A 13,812-nucleotide genomic window follows, 5' to 3' on the forward strand; every position below is an offset into this window, starting at 1 on the left:
GCCCTTAGTCGTCTTTTTTCCAAGCTGAAATGTCCCAGTCTTATTAATCTCTCCTCATATGGCAGCCGTTCCATGCCCTTAATCATTTTTGTTGCCCTTTTCTGAACCTTTTCCAATTCCAATATATCTTTTTTGAGATATGGTGACCAGATAAGCACAAAGTATTCAAGATGTGGGCATACCATGGATTTATATAGAGGCAGTATGATATTTTCTGACTTATTATCTATCGCTTTCTTAATGGTTCCCAACATTCTGTTTGCTTTTTTGATTGCCACTGCACATCAAGCAGATGTTTTCAGAGAACTATCCACAGTGACTCCAAGATCTCTCTCTTGAGTGGTAACAGCTTATTTAGACCCCATCATTTTATATGTATAGTTGGGGTTATGTCTTCCAATGTGCATTACTTTCCAGTTATTAACATTGAATTTCATCTGCCATTTTGTTGCCCAGTCACCCAGTTTTGAGAGATCCCTTTGTAGCTCTTCGCAGTCTGCCTGGGACGTAACTATCGCGAGTTGTTTTGTATCGTCTGCAAATTTTGCCACCTCACTGTTTACCCCTTTTTCCAGATCATTTAGAATATGTCGAATAGGACTGGGTCCAGTACAGACCCCTGGGGGACACCACTATTTACCTCTCTACATTCTGAAAACTGAGCATTTATTCCTTCCCTTTTCCCCCCGTCTTTTAACAAGTAACAAATCCATGAGAGGGCCTTCCCTCTTATCACATGACTGCTTAATATGTTTAAGAGCCTTTGGTGAGGGATCTTGTCAAAGGCTTTCTGAAAATCTAAATACACTATATCCACTGGATCCCCTTTGTCCACATGCTTGTTGACACGCTCAAAAAATTCTAGTATATTGGTGAGGCATGATTTCCCTTTACAAAAACCATGTTGACTCTTTCACAACAAATTATGTTCATCTATGTGTCTGACAATTTTGTTCTTTACTATAGATTCAACCAGTTTGCCCAGTACTGAAATCAGGTTTGCCTGTAATTGCCGGGGTCACCTCTGGAGCCCTTTTGAAAAATTGGCGTCACATTAGCTATCCTCCAGTCATCTGGTACAGAAGCTGATTTAAATGATAGGTTACAGACTACAGTTAGTAGCCCTGCAATTTCACATTTGAGTTCCTTCAGAACTCTTGGGTGAATACCATCTGGTCCTGGTGACTTATTACTGTTTAATTTATATTATATTAATAATTTATTAATTTATATTATTGCCCACATTCTATGGTACAGTTTGGTTCAGTTATGATTTTTACTTCATTTGATTCTACACTTTCTTTCACATAGAGTGTGACTCTCCCACCAACACAACCTGTTTTGTCCTTCTGATATATTTTGTACCCTGGTATTACTAAAAGAACAGGAGTACTTGTGGCACCTTAGAGTCTAACAAATTTATTAGAGCATAAGCTTTCGTGGACTACAGCTCTAATAAATTTATGCTCTAATAAATTTGTTAGTCTCTAAGGTGCCACAAGTACTCCTGTTCTTTTTGCGGATACAGACTAACACGGCTGCTACTCTGAAACCTGGTATTACTGTGTCCCAGTGATTATCCTCATTCCATCATGTTTCTGTCATGCCTATTATATCAAGATCCTCATTTAATACAGGCACTCTAGTTCACCCATCTTATTATTTAGACTTCTAGCATTGGTATATAAGCACTTTAAAAACATGTCACTTTTTCGCTGTCTCCCATTATATGATGTAATTGAATGAGACTTTTTTTCATTTGACTGTTTCTTGTGAAAAAAAGTTTCTGCTTGACACCGGCTGTTAGCACTGATTACATCAGATTATCATCCTCTAGAAGACCCTCCTAAATTAATCTCTTTTAAAATAATAAATTACTTTATTATGTTCACTTAATTGCCATTTAATATAATCTATCTGGAATCTTTCTTAGGTGAATTTGCGCGCCAGGTAGAGGAAAAAGATGCTTTGATTTCTCAGCTCTCAAGAGGTAAACAGGCATTTACCCAACAGATTGAGGAACTGAAGAGGCATCTAGAGGAGGAGATAAAAGTGAGGATTTTTCCAACAGCCTTTTCTGTGAAGCTGGATTCTTGTTGTGAGCAAGATGCTTTAACCTCTAATGAAACCATAGCACCCTAGAGAATAGAGGGGGAAAGGTCCTGTTAGGTCCCCTAACCCAGCCCCTGCCAATGCAGGATTGTTCCCTACATTATATTTATGAATGCTTTCATAGAGTCAGAATTTCAGACCTGAAAGAATCTGACCTGTATATCAGAGGCCCCCAACACAAATCAGCAACCACATACTAAGCCCATCATCCAAAATTAGACTGAAGTGTTACAACCTTCCGGAGATTAAACTATTGTGTGCCACAGGCAGTGAATAGGAGAGATCAAGGGGCACTAATGCCCAAGGCACCTGCAGTTATCAAAACCCAGCGTAAAGTTTATCATCCATCGAATCTAGCACCACTTCCCAAGGATAGCTTTCCACAGTCTGACAGAGTTCAGTCAGGAGGATTCCCAGGATATTTAGCTACATCACTGTGCTACTCCTGTTGTTTCTCCAGGCTAAGAATGCACTGGCCCACGCCTTGCAGTCTGCTCGCCATGACTGCGACTTGCTCCGGGAGCAATATGAGGAGGAGCAGGAAGCCAAGGGTGAGCTGCAGCGTGCCCTGTCCAAGGCCAACAGTGAAGTTGCCCAGTGGAGAACCAAATACGAGACGGACGCCATTCAGCGCACAGAGGAACTGGAAGAGGCCAAGTATGTGCTGGGGTGGAGGACTGGAAGAAGACAAGAACTAAATGGGGAACTGTGAAGAGGCCAGTGATATGCTCAGGATGGGACTGGAAGAGGCCAAGGATGTGCTTTGGGGAGGTTGATTAGAGGAGATGCAGTATATCCATTTAGTGGTATGGATTGGAAAATGGCAAATATGCTCATTAGGCTTAGAAAGACAGAGAGAGGCCCTATACTCTGTCGATAATGTGTGTGAGCTGATGGCAGAGGGATTATCAGATACAATGTACTGTATATGAATTGGATAAGAGTGACTGAGAAAGGACCTATACTGTGTATGCACTGGGGTCACTGCCCAGAAGAGGTGACACAGTTTGTTTCCCATATTGCTCAGTAAATGGAAGCTGTATTTACTCACTAAGTGGGAGCTGTATTTACTCACTAAAGTGGGAGCTGTATTTACAATCTTCCAGGAAGAAGCTTGCCCAGCGTCTGCAGGATGCTGAAGAACATGTCGAAGCTGTGAATTCCAAATGTGCTTCCCTTGAAAAGACGAAGCAGAGGCTGCAGAATGAAGTGGAGGACCTGATGATTGATGTGGAAAGATCTAATGCTGCCTGTGCAGCTCTGGATAAGAAGCAGAAGAATTTCGATAAGGTATTTCAGCCTTGTGGATGTTGGATGGAGCATCCTCTAGTGATTTCTGTTGCTTAGACCAGTGGTCTACAAACTTTTTTGATCATGCACCTCATCAGGGAGGGATAGCTCAGTGGTTTGAGCATTGGCCTGTTAACTCCAGTGTTGTGAGTTCAGTCCTTGAGGGGGCCACTTAGGGATCTGGGGCAAAATCAGTACTTGGTACTGCTAGTGAAGGCAGTGGGCTGGACTTGATGACCTTCAAGGTCCCTTCCAGTTCTATGAGATAGGTATATCTCCATATATTTATTTATTAAACACTGAATTATTATTATCAGTATAAAATTTTTGAGAACGGACCCCCGCTGCGCAGGCTGTACCATTTTTGCTGAAGCAAAAAAAAAAAAGCCACTCAGACTCCCGCCCGAACTGCCGCACACCCCCAAGGATCCTCTTGTGCACCCGACTTTGAAAACCACTGGCTTAGACTAAGGTCTTGTTGTTTTTCAGGTTCTGTCAGAATGGAAGCAGAAATACGAGGAAACGCAGGCTGAACTGGAAGCTTCCCAGAAGGAGTCTCGCTCTCTCAGCACGGAGCTGTTTAAGATGAAGAATTCTTATGAGGAAACCTTGGATCAACTTGAAACTCTGAAGCGTGAGAACAAGAACTTGCAGCGTAAGTCCTTGGATTTCTTCTCCTAACATGGGGCTTCTGGAAAGCTTGTCAACACTCTAAAGTGAATCTGTCTGTGCCTGTGGCATTGCTAAGGAGTCTCTCTCTCTTTGGGCCCTTTGTCTGACTATGTTATGTCTGTAACCCAACAGAGGAGATTTCTGACCTTACGGAGCAGATTGCAGAGGGGGGAAAGACCATCCATGAGCTGGAGAAAGTGAAGAAGCAGATTGAGCAAGAGAAATCAGAAATCCAGTCTGCTCTGGAGGAAGCTGAGGTACACATGCCATTAGCCACTGCTTTACAGAGAGAAAGTCAGAAAACCTTGGAGCTGTATCCTATTGTAAACATGGTGGGATAATTCAAAGGGACAGGAGGACAGCACATGCTGTGCTGGAAGCTATGTACTCAGTGTCCATACTACCCATAGCACTACATTCCAGTCTGAGGGAGCATTTAACACTTTATTTGGAAGGAAAAAACTATTTTTGTCCCTTTATTGACCCTTCACTTGCTCTTGTTAAGGCTTCACTTGAACATGAAGAGGGCAAAATCCTCCGCATCCAACTTGAGCTGAACCAGGTAAAGTCTGAAATTGACAGGAAGCTTGCTGAGAAAGATGAGGAAATTGAACAGCTGAAGAGAAACCATATCAGAGTTGTGGAGTCCATGCAGAGCACCCTGGATTCTGAGATCAGGAGCAGAAACGAAGCCATTCGGCTAAAGAAGAAGATGGAGGGGGATCTGAATGAAATGGAGATCCAGCTGAGCCATGCCAGCCGCCTGGCTGCAGAGGCACAGAAGAACCTGCGAAACACACAAGGAGTGCTCAAGGTACAGTAAGCCACACATGCCTAGTGCGATAGCTCAGCTGGTCTTTTCAGCATGCCAAGGAGTCTGTGCCTCCTGCTAATTTCTCTCACTCATTTTACAGGACACCCAGATACACTTGGATGATGCTCTCCGAAGCCAAGAAGACCTGAAGGAGCAGGTGGCCATGGTTGAGCGCAGAGCTAACCTGATGCTGGCCGAAATTGAGGAGCTGAGGGCAGCTCTGGAACAGACAGAGAGGGCCAGGAAAGTGGCTGAACAGGAGCTTCTGGATGCAAGTGAACGAGTGCAGCTCCTGCACACCCAGGTCAGGGTCTAGTGTGAAAAGAAATAATAGAATCATAGAATATTAGGGTTGGAAGGGACCTCAGGAGGTCATCTAGTCCAATCCCCTGCTCAAAGCAGGACCAATCCCCAACTAAATCATCTCAGACAGGGCTGACCTTAAAAACCTCTAAGGAAGGAGATTTCACCACCTTCCTAGGTAACCCATTCCAGAGCTTCACCACCCTCCTAGTGAAAAAGTTTTTCCTAATATCCAACCAAGACCTCTCCCACTGCAACTTGAGACCATTACTCCTTGTTCTATCATCTGCTACAACTGGGAACAGTCTAGATCCATCCTCTTTGGAATCCCCTTTCAGATAGTTGAAAGCAGCTATCAAATCTCCCCTCATTCTTCTCTTCTACAGACTAAACAATCCCAGTTCCCTCATCCTCTCCTCATAAGTCATGTGCTCCAGCCCCCTAATCATTTTTGTTGCCCTCCGCTGGACTCTTTCCAATTTTTCCACATCCTTCTTGTAGTGGACACAGTACTCCATATGAGGTCTCACCAGGGCCTAATAGAGGGGAATGATCACGTCCCTCGATCTGCTGGCAATGCTCCTACTTATACAGCCCAAAATGTCGTTAGCCTTCTTGACAACAAGGGCACACTCATATCCAAATTGACTCATATCCAAATTCTCATCCACCGTAACCCCTAGGTCCTTTTCTGCAGAACTGCTGCCTAGCCATTCGGTCCCTAGTCTGTAGCAGTGCATGGGATTCTTCCGTCCTAAGTGCGGGACTCTGCACTTATCCTTGTTGAACCTCATCAGATTTCTTTTGGCCCAATCCTCTAATTTGTCTAGTTCCCTCTGTATCCTATCCCTACCCTCCAGCGTATCTACCACTCCTCCCAGTTTAGCGTCATCTGCAAACTTGCTGAGGATGCAGTCCACACCATCCTCCAGATCATTAATGAAGATATTGAACAAAACTGGCCCCAGGACTGACCCTTGGGGCACTCCGCTTGAAACCGGCTGCCAACTAGACATGGAGCCATTGATCATTACCCATTGAGCCCGACGATGTAGCCAGCTTTCAATCCACCTTATAGACGATAAATCCCACAAATCCCTAAGCAGGAGACTGCTGTGTACATACCCTGCTCCAAAGAGAAGCGCTAGGGGGTGTTTAGAAGATTTTTATTCCTGAAATGGCCTTTATGCTAATGTCCATAGGATGGACCTTTGTTAAACAGAAAGCATGAAGCTGGAAGGTCATCCTTGGTTTTCCTCATGTTGCTGTGTTGAAGGTGACACAGGGATGACAAAGGTTATAATTGCATGATGTGATGGAGCAGGGCAAGTGTCTCAGAGGCTCTGGGAGTGGCTTTCCTGCCTCCTATCCAGTTTCCATCATTGGATACTTTTAAATCATCTCAGCCATGCCCTGGGGCTCAGGAAGTATTTCTACACAGTGATTATTTTGTTTTGGAATGGACCAGATTTACAACAATTGGCACATAGGGTTTGTCACAGGCTATGGGGGTAATGTTAGTGAGAGCCCTTAAAATATTCACAGCACATCACTGACTAGCTGTCAATGTTCTGCAGTGATGATACGTTTAGAGGAGAGTTCTGCTGCACAATAATGTTAATAGTTACCTGTACATTAAATACAAACATTCCGTTCGTTTTCCAGAGTCAATATTTTGGGACTAACTGTAAAAACGTCTTGTCTATTGTTAAACAGAACACCAGCCTGATCAACACGAAGAAGAAGCTGGAAACAGACATTTCCCAAATCCAGAGTGAAATGGAGGAGACAATTCAGGAAGCACGTAATGCAGAAGAAAAGGCCAAGAAGGCAATCACTGATGTGAGTTGAAAGCACCTTTCTTTGGAGAACATGGCCATGTTTGCACCTGAAATGGCTGGTTTTCTGAATCAGTTTCCTTTCTTTACTCCCTAGGCGGCCATGATGGCGGAGGAGCTGAAGAAGGAGCAGGACACCAGCGCCCACCTGGAGAGGATGAAGAAGAACCTGGACCAGACAGTGAAGGACCTGCAGCTCCGTCTGGATGAGGCAGAGCAGCTGGCACTGAAGGGTGGCAAGAAGCAGATCCAGAAACTGGAGGCCAGAGTGTGTATTCCCCATATTTGTGCATTTAGGAGCATTTCCTGTGTCCAGTCACAGTGAAACTCAGCAATCCATTTTTCATTTCAGGTGCGTGAGCTGGAAGGTGAGGTTGACAATGAGCAGAAACGCAGCACTGATGCTATCAAGGGTATGCGCAAGTATGAGAGAAGAGTAAAGGAACTGACCTATCAGGTAAGGAGGGAGGCCCTTTGTGCTGTCACATCCTTCTCTGGGGAGCACAAATTGTTTTCATTTGAACCTGCAAGGGATAATTTTATTTTATCATATGGGCAAATGAACTCACCTCTTTCTTGCTTTATTAACTGCTTTCAGTCTGAGGAAGACCGGAAGAATATTCTCAGGCTTCAGGATCTGGTTGATAAACTACAACTGAAAGTGAAATCTTACAAGAGACAAGCCGAGGAGTCTGTAAGTATGAGTCGGAGGAGGGATGATAGTTACCTGCTAACGACGTGGGAATTGTACTAGCATAGGATGTGTGGCGGGTATCATAGGCTCGGGGAGGCTAAGCCTCCCCAAACAGCCAGGTGTGGCCCTACCCATTCTCTGCTCCAAGGCCCCTTCCTGCCTCCCTCTCTTCCCCCCCGGTCCCAGCCCAGACTGCTCCTCTTCCCCGAAGCGGCCTGGGACTTGGGGCAGGCTGGCCAGAGTGGGTTGGCCTAGATGGGGTGGCCGATGGCCTGGCCCGGGTGGTGCAGCGGGACTTGGGGCAGCTGGGACGAGGCCAGGGGATAGCCTCCCCAAATGGGAGGTTCATGTGCCGCCCATGCTAACTAGTGGATATAAGAAATTATGAAGTTGCATTTGTACAGCAGAACAAGGTTTAAGGATCAACAGAACCTTGATAATTCATGTTTATATCTGAGGAACTAATTACTGAAAGAGTAAGCAAAGAAACAATACAAAATCATAAAAGAATATATATAAGTACATTTGATAAGCATAGTTTATTTGTCAGTGTTTAGGTTCATAGTACATTATATAGAGGATTTAATAAATGATAAGAAAACTGAGCAATATAAGAATTCTACAGCATTTTGCAATTAAATTTTTGCTGAAAGTGGAGAAATGTTGCTGTTTTTTGTATATGCCAGTTAGGGACCAGTGCCTAAATCAGCAATCACTGACTCATGCAGATGAAAACCATATGTGCTAGGCACATGCATTTTTTTCATCTCTCCCCAAAAGAGCTCTCACCTCATTGAAAATTTCTTTTTGCTACTCCGTAACTTTTCAAAATCTTCTCAACCTTGGAAAAGTTACAGAATGCAAAGTTACAGAGATCCTTTATCCTTTTGCTATTGTGCAACTTTTCCAAAGTTGAGAACATTTTGAAAGGTTACCTAGTGGGAAAAGGAAAAAGAAAACAAAGGACAAATGAAACATCATTCATTTGATCGCATTCATTTTGCAAAAGGGAAAAAGGGAAAAAAATGGATAGGATGGGGTGAAACAGTTTGAAATTCAAAATTTTGAAATTTTTAGTTTCAATGAAAAGCTGTTTTGAAAGGTATCTGTTGTTTAGAAAAAAGACTATTTTTCATTAAAATGAAAAAAATTCTAGCAACTCTACTGAATACTTTGCTTAGCTCTACTAAGAACTCAATCGCAGTTGCACAAAAAATCTTCCAGATTTAGCACGTGGCAGATTCTTCTTGCTGGGTTTGTGGAGGGAAGTTTAAAAATAACAAAAAGTGCTAAATGATTGGAAGCGCACTGCCAAGGCTGTTAGCGTGGCCTGATGAGGCCTTGCCTCCGTGAACGTGCTCCTTGTGTTGCCTGCCCTAGGCCCAGTACAGATAAGGATGTCTGGTCTCTGCTGATGGGACAATTTGGAAGAGGGAGATTGTGAGTGTCTCATTACTCACCAACTCTTCCAAATCCCTGCCTTCACCTCAAGGGCAGCAGGATAATAACATTAAGCAGAATGGAAGATCCCATGATTTAAGCTCTCTCTGAATTTTTTTCATCATTCCACAATTTTATGCAAATTCTCAGCTTTCATTCTAAACCAAGAATCAAATTTCATTTTCCTCTGCAAAGATCCATCCTTCCTAAGAAAGAGTGTTATGTTGCTGCCTTGGTAACCCAGACAGCTGCTTGAGGATAGTTAGGGACTGAGAGGGGAGCTGCCCGGCTGGAAGAGAAGAAAGGAAATAGGGAGCTGCCTAATCTGAGTCTATGCTGCCTGACTGGGAGAGAGAAGAGGGAAAATGAGTGGGAGGCAAGTGCTTCCTCTGTGAGGACCTGATCCAAACCTCACTGGAATTACTGGAAAGGCTTCAGTTAACTTCAATGGACTTTGGATCAGGCTCTTAGGGAGGACTAGGATTGTGACAGAATGAGAAATTCCTACTTTTCTCTTGAAACTGTTCCTCATTTTCTCATTCTGTTCAGGGCAATCTGACTCTTTGAATATCCCATACTGGTTCAAAGTACCCAGACTGCCAATCAAAAGATCACTTTCATAAATTGCAGCTGTGTGCACACAATACGTGGCATACCTGTCTGTGTGGAGCTCAGTATTCAAATGGTAGATTAATGGTGCGGATGCAACACTAACTCCCAGTCCTGCTCACTGAAACACACTGTGTTATCAAGGCTGTGTCTCCTGTAACTCAGCTTCAGGGTGGATGCACTCTTGTTGTTGGTGCTACGATGTAATGAAAGGTGGTTTGTTCATAGTCCAATCCTGAACTCGGAGCATACAAACTGCAGACCTAAAACTGTCTCCTGAAAGGCTCACAAGCTAGAATGGATGGCACTTCTCTTCTGGATTTTCATCACTTCCCTGTCTCTAAGTGAATAGACTCCTAGTAGCAATTACATGTGCAGCATCATTCTACATTTAAAAAGGTTTCACCTCGCTTTGAAAGAATTTTCTAACTTAGAAAATGGTGAGTGTAAGAAGGTCTGTACTTGGTTTTCAGATAAGAGATGGCAAGTGAGTGACAGAGTCTGGGCCTTCTCCGCATCAAGCAATTGTATCCCATAAAGTTCCAAATGCAGGAAAAGGGTGTCAGTCACAGTCACATCTAGTGGTCAGAGCAGGTGTTAGACCTAGTGGTTAGATAGCCTAGTTGGTAGCCAGAAATTGGAACCCAGGGTCAAAACTGCAACCAGAGTCCAGGGTCAGGGACAAAGTCATCAGTCAGGAGTCGGAGTCCAGGGGCAGAACTGGCTTACCTGGAGTGAGGCAAGGCAGGGACAACGTTGGAGCCAAGGCGAGCAGGGCAGGAACAAAGCAAGAGCAAGGCTGGGAACAAGGCAGGAGCAGGCACTACCACACCTCTGGGTACATGCTTTGAGCAGTTGTTGAACTGCTGCTGCTTCTGGGTTTAAGAGCCAATCTGCTGAACCTTCCAACCAATCAGGCAGCCTACTATAGGCTAGCTGGGCTCGTTAAGATTGCCCAGAGACTGGCTCTGCTTTGGGCCCTGCTGCCAGACTGGCTCTGCTACAGGCCCTGATTCCTTTCGAGTGCACCTCCTATGACCCAGGGCCTGGTTTCTCAGGGTACTACTGAAAAACTCTTGCAATAGGACCAGGGTGTGCTAGTTCATTCTTTAGCCTTCCCAGTCCACCCCTTACTGGAGCCTTCCCCTAACTTGCCAAAAGTGGAGGATTCAGTGGACCAAGTACTCCTCCTGTCCGTGGACTGTTATGGATGGCAGTGGAAGGTCAGAGTGGTTTGTGTATGGTTTCTCAATGTAGGGCTTTAAAAGCGTGATCTTCAAGGACTTGGGCAGCTGTAACCTAAAATGCATTGGATTCACACACTGTATAACACTGAAGGGGCTCAGGTATTGGTAGTCTGGCAGATGGGCAGCTATATTTAAAGTTCTGGGCAGAGAGCCACATCTTGTCCCCTATGACCAGATTAGGGGTGGCCCTGACGACCTCAGTCAGCATAATATTTATTGGCAGACTGGAATTGTTCCCTGAGCTCCTGGTGCACCTGGTGTAGGTGAGAGGCTTTGTCAGTGGGGTACAACTGTGGGCACAGCAGAAATAGGAGCCAACACTGATTTAGAAATCCACAAAATTTGTTGCAATTGCCATTAAAGTGAGGGTTGGAGATGAAGACAGCACAGATTGAGCTTGCAGGACGGCATGCTAAACCTACAGGGTGGCAACTTGGTCCAGCAAGGTATAGGGCTCCCACTATCTCAGAGAGATATTGGCCATTGTGGAATTCATGCTCCCTGTATCAGCTCTAGTTCTTGTATTGTTTTGTGCTGGGCTGCTCAAACTGTCAGTGACTGGAATATGAGCAGTCGCTGCCTAGTGGTCAGAGCAAAAGTCAGATCAAGTGGTCAGAAGAGCATTTGATAGCCAGGAATTGGAGCCCAGGGACAGAGCCAGAGTCAGAGGTCAGAAATCAGAGCCAAGGGTCCAGCTTACCTGGAGTGAGGCAAGGCAGGAGCAGGGCTGGGAACGAACAGGAGATATAGATATAGGTGAATGCTGGGAGAACTGCTGAACTGCTGCGCTGCTGCTGGGCTCAAGAGCAAGTCTGCTGATCCTTCCAACCAGTCAGGGTGTGTAGCCAATCAGGCAGCCTACGTTAGGCCAGCTGCATTCATTAAGGTTGCCTGGAGACAGGCTGTACTGTAGGCACTGCTTCCAGAGTGGGTCTGTTGCAGGCCCTGATTCCTGACAAAGGGCAACTGTCAGCACTTTGGTTTTCACAACACTCTCTCCATCCTCAGGAGGAACTATCCAATGTCAACCTCACCAAGTTCCGCAAGATCCAGCACGAGCTGGAAGAGGCTGAGGAGCGGGCTGACATTGCAGAGTCCCAGGTTAACAAACTGCGGGTGAAGAGCCGCGAGGTTCACAGGAAGATTGAAGGAGAAGAGTGAGGATGTCTCCATGCTTCAAAGTGACTGAAGAAATGCACAAAATGTGAATCTCTCTGTCACTTTGTTGTATTTATTGGTTATTCTGTCCTCAGTGTTTAGGAAATAAAGATTGTAGAGACCTTTGCATACAAAGAACTAGTAGGGACTTTTGTTTTTTACAGATTAGCTTTGGGGTCTTATTAAGGTTTGTGCATTATTGAATGTTTAATTTTAACTCTTGTCCTTTGCATGCATCCATTACAACACAGTCTTTAATTACCCAATCACATAGTATGTCTCCATTATACATTATAACATTATTCACTGAGAGGAAAAATAATGTTACATGTGCCACAAAGATTGAGAAAGTGAGTGCTCAAGAGTAAGAAATTCCAAATGTTAATGTTGAAAGTTCAGCCTAAACTCTATTCTATTCTATTCTATTCTATTCTATTCTATTCTATTCAGGTTCTTATACCATCCTCATCATCATGGTATCTGAGCACCTTCCAGTAGTGTATTAAGCAATGTGATTAACAATTCTCACATGTGGTTTGTTCTTTCTCCCAGGAAGGAATTGTTGTGCAGAGGAGTGTTTACTTTTGGTAGTGTTTTTTGTTGGTGGTGTTTTTACATTAGGTAACACAGGTCGGAGAAGTGCCTCTGGCACTTGGAGTGGAATGTGGGGATTCGTGTGATCGTGCTTAGTTCATTGGGGAGTTTGTTCCACAGTCTGGGACCAGCACTCCTCCAGGAGTTCTCAAGACCAAATGTGCCCAGTTTTTTTAACCTTTCTTCATAGGTCAGATTTTCTAAATCTTTTATCATTTTTGTTGCTCTCCTCTGCACTCTCTCCAATTTGTCCACATGTTTTCTAAAGTTTGGCACCCAGAATTGGAGACAGTACTCCAGCTGAGGCCTCACCTGTGCCAAGAAGAGTGGGATCTCCCTTACACATGACATGCCTGTTAATACACCCCAGAATATTAGCTTTTTTCTCAACTGCATCACATTGTTGACTCATATTCAATTTGTGATCCACAAGAACCCCCAGATCCTTTTCAGAAGTACTACCACCTAGCCAGTTATTCCCCATTTTGTAGTTGTGCATTTCATTTTTCCTCTCCAAGTGAAGTACTTTGCACTTGCCTTTATTGAATTTCATCTAGTTGAATCCAGACCAATTATATAATTTGTCAAGGCAGTGCTGAATTCTAGTCCTGTCCTCCAAAGATCTTGCAGCCCCTCCCAGTTTGGTGTCATCTGCAAATTCTATAAGCACACTCTCCACTCTATTATCCAAGTCATTAATGAAAATATTGACTAGCACTGGACCCAAGACTGACTCCAATAGATACACCATCCCAGTTTAACACTGAACCATTGATAAGTACCCTCTGAGTGCAGTCTTTCATCTGGCTGTGCACCTACCTTATAGTAATTTCATCTAGTCCACGCTTCCTTAGTTTGCTTATGAGAATGTCATAGAGGACTGTGACAGAAGCCTAACTAAAATCAAGAACATCATGCTTACTGCTTCTCCCCTATCCACTAGGCCAGTGACCCTGTCAAAAATGGAAACCAGGTTGGTTTGGCATGATTTCTTGACAGATCCATGCTGGCTATTCCTTATAACCCCATTTATCCTCTAGG

The 13,812-nt window shown here is 44.2% G+C and overlaps 2 protein-coding genes across 2 annotated transcripts in view; both read left to right on the forward strand.

Moving 5' to 3' along the window:
* The window catches only part of LOC128848158 (myosin heavy chain, skeletal muscle, adult-like), a 33,986-nt gene extending 21,285 nt beyond the window's left edge, over positions 1-12,701 (forward strand). Inside the window, exons 28-39 of the mRNA XM_054047965.1 lie at positions 1,934-2,052; positions 2,573-2,769; positions 3,219-3,402; positions 3,892-4,057; positions 4,207-4,331; positions 4,580-4,888; positions 4,989-5,192; positions 6,908-7,033; positions 7,127-7,297; positions 7,382-7,486; positions 7,628-7,723; positions 12,028-12,701. Coding sequence (XP_053903940.1) covers positions 1,934-2,052; positions 2,573-2,769; positions 3,219-3,402; positions 3,892-4,057; positions 4,207-4,331; positions 4,580-4,888; positions 4,989-5,192; positions 6,908-7,033; positions 7,127-7,297; positions 7,382-7,486; positions 7,628-7,723; positions 12,028-12,180 — 1,955 coding nt within the window. The 3' untranslated portion in view covers positions 12,181-12,701. The remainder of the gene's footprint in view (positions 1-1,933; positions 2,053-2,572; positions 2,770-3,218; positions 3,403-3,891; positions 4,058-4,206; positions 4,332-4,579; positions 4,889-4,988; positions 5,193-6,907; positions 7,034-7,126; positions 7,298-7,381; positions 7,487-7,627; positions 7,724-12,027) is intronic.
* Positions 1-13,812, forward strand: part of LOC128848159 (myosin heavy chain, skeletal muscle, adult) — a 75,887-nt gene that overhangs the window by 21,534 nt on the left and 40,541 nt on the right. The gene's annotated exons all lie outside the window — the stretch shown is intronic.

This window comes from Malaclemys terrapin, chromosome 13 (assembly GCF_027887155.1).
Source record: "Malaclemys terrapin pileata isolate rMalTer1 chromosome 13, rMalTer1.hap1, whole genome shotgun sequence".
Lineage (NCBI taxonomy): Eukaryota > Metazoa > Chordata > Testudines > Emydidae > Malaclemys > Malaclemys terrapin.